Here is a 5,390-nt window from a genome sequence, read left to right as displayed (position 1 = left end):
ATCATTATTATTATTATTTATTGTTAGTAGTATTTTATCATTACTATCATTTTTATCATTATCAGTATCATGATTATGATAAAGATGTATTATTGTTATTATTATTATTATCATTGTTGTTGTTATTGTTATCATCATCTTCACCATCATCATCATCATCATCATCATCATCATCATCATCATTAATTATTATGATTATTAGTGTTTTACGGGTAACCAGAAAAACACTTGGCTTGTCGTAACTATCAATTTCGACTTGATATAATTTCAAATAAACACGTGCATATGTAAAATTTGATCAACTTTGATCAAAACAAACAAGCCACAATATACACACACCCAGGCCAAATCACTTAGAACAAAAGTTAAAGCCTGTTCCACATACAATTTCCTGACATTAAATTTTACTCCTCAATTAAATGATTATGCAACATCATCTAATAGCAAATTGCATTATAAGTAATATCAATTATATGATTTTCCATGAAATAAAACATGTCAAAAGCATTAACTCATATTACAGAGTCAATTTACACTTACAACATGGCCTCATCTGGTGCGCGTGAAGTATTATCCTTCTCAAGTTCAAAATGAAATATATCCATTAATAATATGCATTCTGCTGCTCAAGATGCTTTTGGACATTTCCCGCATCAGAGACGACAAAAAGGGGATAATATGCAGTTCTAAAATATAACATTTGAATCTATGTTTCCATATAAAGCTTCCCATGCGCTTTCAAAAACTTCCCCATCATGCTCAGCAAAAACAACAGAACATTGACATTCGTAATAAGAATATAGGAAAAGATTTCGTATTATTATCATTGTTGTTATTGTCATCAGCACTATCATTATTATTACTACTACTACTACTACTGCTACTATTAGTATTACTGTTATCATTATTGTCATCATCTTCATTATCATCATTATTGTTACTATTACTATTACCATCATCATTATTATTATCATCATTGTTATAATGATTACTGTTATCATTATTAGCATTATTATTGTTATTATTGTTACTGTTATCATCATTATTATTATTATCATTTATATTATTTCTATATATCCTTATCATTATTTTCATCATCATCATTACTATCATTGTCATCATCATTTAAATTATTACATATGATTATTATCATTATTTTTATTATTGGTATAATAATAATAATGATGATAATAAAATAATAATAATAATAATAATAATAATAATAATAATAGTAATAATAATAATGGTAATGATAATGATAATGATAATGCTAATGATAATGATAAAATAATAATAATAATCTCATTATTATGATTATCATCATTGTCATTATTGCCGTTAGTTATTATTATTATTATTATTATTATTATTATTATTATTATTATTATTATTATCGCTGTTGTTGTTGTTGTTATAGTTATTATTATTATCATTGTTAGTATTAGTATTATTAATAATCTAATTATTATTATGATTATTGTCATTATAAGTATTCTTATTATTATTGTTGTTATTGTTTTTTTTATTGTTATTATAACTATCATAATCATCATTTCTATTACTATTGGTTTTACTATTACTACTACTGCTACTACTACTACTACTGCTGGTGCTACTACAGTTACTGCTGCTACTAGTTCTGCTACTACTACTACTGCTACTGTTTATTTTACTTCTGTTACTGTTATTCGTCCTACTAATGCAAGTGTTATTATCATTATCCGAATGATGATATATATATATATATATATATATATATATATATATATATATTACCAAATGGGATAACCAAACTGAGCATCTTTTCAAGTATTGATTTGAAAAACACGGATTACAAGAATAGCCAAAATGTAAACTTCCCATATAATAATATAATAAACATACCATTACACATTCTAAACCAAATCACTGGGTGATTCATGTTCTCTAACAAGTATTTCGTAATTCTGCTTCTACCATTGATATGCTACAGCTTTTACAATTGTATTCGGTTCTCGTTCTTTCACTCCTGCTCTTGTATGTTGATCCTTCGTTCAGCTGCCTCGTTTGACGATGAAGACATAACAGAGGAGGTAAATGTAATCTGCATAGGAGTCCTATGCAGAAAGAGATATTTCACGAATCTATCACGTAGTTCTAGCTTGTTCAGACTAACATGCTATTATCTCAGCTATAGTGTCGGATGAAGCAATGGCAAGTATTATTTGTCTGGTGGGAAATCTCCTTGATTGATTTCGAGCTGGTAATCTCAGATTTTTTCCATCGCACTCGCTATCTTGGGGCAAACACAAAAAACATCTGTAGTCATTTGCTACTAGGTGTGATTCAGGATTTCTTATTTATTCATTTGCAACTAAAACTCAAAGTCATCACATCAGTAAATGCCCGTGTTGCTTGCTCTTAATCACCATCTCTCGTGCAGTAATAACACCGCCACTTTTTGTCATTAACAGTATTTTGCTGGTAATACTACCAAATACTGATTCGAGTGATTTTGATATTAGCTGATTTGTATTACGAATCAAAAGATGCAGATCCATGTAGATATAACAAGATACATGAATCATATAATTACAATATCGACAGTCCGATGTAAGATGAAAGGAATAAATTATGGATATGATAAAAAAAAGAAGCTGTTGGAGAGAGAGGGAGAGAGAGGGAGAGAGAGAGAGAGAGAGAGAGAGAGAGAGAGAGAGAGAGAGAGAGAGAACAAGAGAGAGAGAGAGAGAGAGGGGGGGGGGGGCTGATAAACAGAGAGATTGACCCACTGGCGCACGGGTAAAGAGAGAAATAGAGAGCATGATTAGCCACTTTCAGCAAAAGGCTAATCCTACTGAACACTTTTATTGCATTGCACCGACTGATGGCTGATGAAACCTAGTGACCTAAAAGGCTGTTATTACACTGGCAACACAAACACCATCCATAATGGTAACAAACATAAAAGTATACACATACGAATCCACACACAAAATATTTAGACAAGTAGACGTAATATATACTTCATACGCACAAATCAATGTATGTACGTGTATATATATGTGTGTGTATATATATATATATATATATATATATATATATATATATATATATATATATATATGTATGTATGTATGTATGTATGTATACGTATGTGTGTATGTGTATATATATATATATATATATATATATATATATATAAATATATATATATATATATATATATATATAAATATATATATATATATATATATAAATATATATATATATATATATATATATATATATATATATATGTGTGTGTGTGTGTGTGTGTGTGTGTGTGTGTGTGTGTGTGTGTGTGTGTATGTATACGTATGTGTATATATATACATATATACACTTGGAAAACGTAAAGAGGGTGATGGAGAGATATAAGGTCAACATCTTGGGTATGACAGGGGTAAGATGGAAGGAGAAAGGTGATATGAAGAGTGGTGATTTTCGGATGATATATTCGGGGGGACAAGAGACAACGTGGTGTAGCGTTGCTACTTGATAAGCAGTCCAGCCAAGCGGTAGTGAAGGTTGATTGCATCAGTGACAGGTTGATGGTGGTGCGGCTGTGTGGAACACCAGTAGATCTAGTGGTGATGGTTGTATACATGCCAACCAGCAATCATACAGATATGGAGGTGGAGGAATTATATGACAAAATTGAAGAAAAATTATCTACATGCAGAGGTAAAGATTACGTAGTGGTACTTGGAGATATGAACGCAACTGTTGGAGAAGAAAAGATCTTGAACGTGGTCGGAAATTATGGACTGGGGACAAGAAATATCAGGGGTGAGATGCTAGTAGACTTCTGTGTGAGAAACAAGGTGTCGATAACAAACACATTGTTCAAGAACAACAGCAGAAGATACACTTGGAAAGCTCTAGGAGACATAAGGAGATTGCAGCTGGATTACATCATCGTCAGACAAAGGTATAAGACAAGTGTAAAGAACTCGTGTTCCTACCCAGGTGCAGATGTTGACTCAGATCACAATCTGGTGATTATGAAAGTCGGTCTCAAGCTGAAGAAGGTAGCCAAAGCAAAATGAATCTTAAAATGGGACAGAAAACAACTAAAGACAGAAAAAGCAGAGGAGTACGAGAATGCAACCTACACCGAAAATGCAATCAGAGTAAACAATGGATGGGGAAGATTGCGGAACGCAATGATGAAAGGAGCAGAAAACACTATTGGTAAGGTTAAAAAGAAGAGAATAAAGAAGCCTTGGGTGACTGAAGAAATGCTGGTAAAGATGGATGAGCGGAGAAAGTGGGGAAAATGTCAACACCGAAGAGGGCAGGGGAAAATACCGGAAACTGAACAACGAATTGAGAAGAACAACGGACAGGGCAAGAGAACAGTGGTGGGAAGAAGAGTATAGAGAAATAGAAAGACTGGATGACATGGGAAGATCCGATCAAGTATACCAGAGAGTAAAGAAATTAACATCCGACAAGAGAAGTAACTTTGCTCAAAGAGGAATAGAAAGTAAAGATGGAAAATTACTAACGGGCCCGCACGACATCAAGAAGAGGTGGAAGGAATATCTAGAAATGCTGTACAACAAGGATGGAAGACCAACAGAATTGTTTGTAGAAGCAGAATCAGAAGTTGATAAGTAATCGGACCAGACTTCATGAGAGTGGAAGTACTAAAAGCAATTGAAGAGCTAAAAACAGGAAAGGCAGAAGGAACAGACAATATACCGGCGGAAATGTTAAAGACATTAAAGGGCACTGCATTGAATGTGATAGTGATACTGTGTCAGCAGATGTATTTAGAAGGTAAATGGCCGGAGGACTTTTGTAAAAGCGTGATGGTACCGTTAGAGAAAAAAGCTGCTGCTAAGAAATGTGAGGACCACAGGACGATTACCTTAATATCGCATGCATCACAGATTATGCTCAAGATTCTGTCAAGAAGATCGGAGAACATAAAACACGCAATTGGACAAGATCAATTTGGCTTTATAAAAGGACGTGGAACAAGAGAAGCTATAGCGGTGATGAGAATTCTGGCAGACTAAAGCATTGAACATGATCAAGAGTTATATGTATCGTTCGTAGACTTTAACAAAGCTTTTTACACGGTCAATTGGGAGAAACTAATGGAAATTCTCAAAAGTATCGGGGTGGATTGAAGAGAAAGAAGATTGATCAACGAATTATAGATGCAACAAACAGCAACAGTAAGGACGAAAGACGGAGAGTCGGACCCAGCAGTGACTGGTAGATGGGTGCGTCAGGGTTGCTTGATGTCACCCTCTCTTTTCAATGTATTTGCCGAAGTAATGGTCAGAACATCACTCGAGAATTGCGAAGAGGGAGTGAAGGTTGGCGGTCAACTGGTAAAAGCAGTGAGATTTGCG

The 5,390-nt window shown here is 33.5% G+C and overlaps 2 protein-coding genes across 2 annotated transcripts; both read left to right on the top strand.

The window, feature by feature from the left end:
* Nucleotides 1-3,385: 3,385 nt before the first annotated feature.
* On the top strand, nucleotides 3,386-4,070 carry LOC125028710 (craniofacial development protein 2-like). Its single transcript, XM_047618190.1, has 2 exons — nucleotides 3,386-3,424; nucleotides 3,528-4,070. Exons 1-2 carry the CDS (start codon nucleotides 3,386-3,388, stop codon nucleotides 4,068-4,070), a joined length of 582 nt encoding a protein of 193 aa, XP_047474146.1.
* A 588-nt stretch (nucleotides 4,071-4,658) lies between these two features.
* LOC125028709 lies at nucleotides 4,659-5,048 on the top strand. The gene has a single exon (XM_047618189.1). The coding sequence runs from the start codon at nucleotides 4,659-4,661 to the stop codon at nucleotides 5,046-5,048; it is 390 nt and encodes a 129-aa protein (XP_047474145.1).
* The last annotated feature ends 342 nt before the right edge of the window (nucleotides 5,049-5,390 follow it).

Source organism: Penaeus chinensis, chromosome 9 (assembly GCF_019202785.1).
Source record: "Penaeus chinensis breed Huanghai No. 1 chromosome 9, ASM1920278v2, whole genome shotgun sequence".
Lineage (NCBI taxonomy): Eukaryota > Metazoa > Arthropoda > Malacostraca > Decapoda > Penaeidae > Penaeus > Penaeus chinensis.
This window is presented reverse-complemented; position numbering and strand designations above follow the sequence as displayed.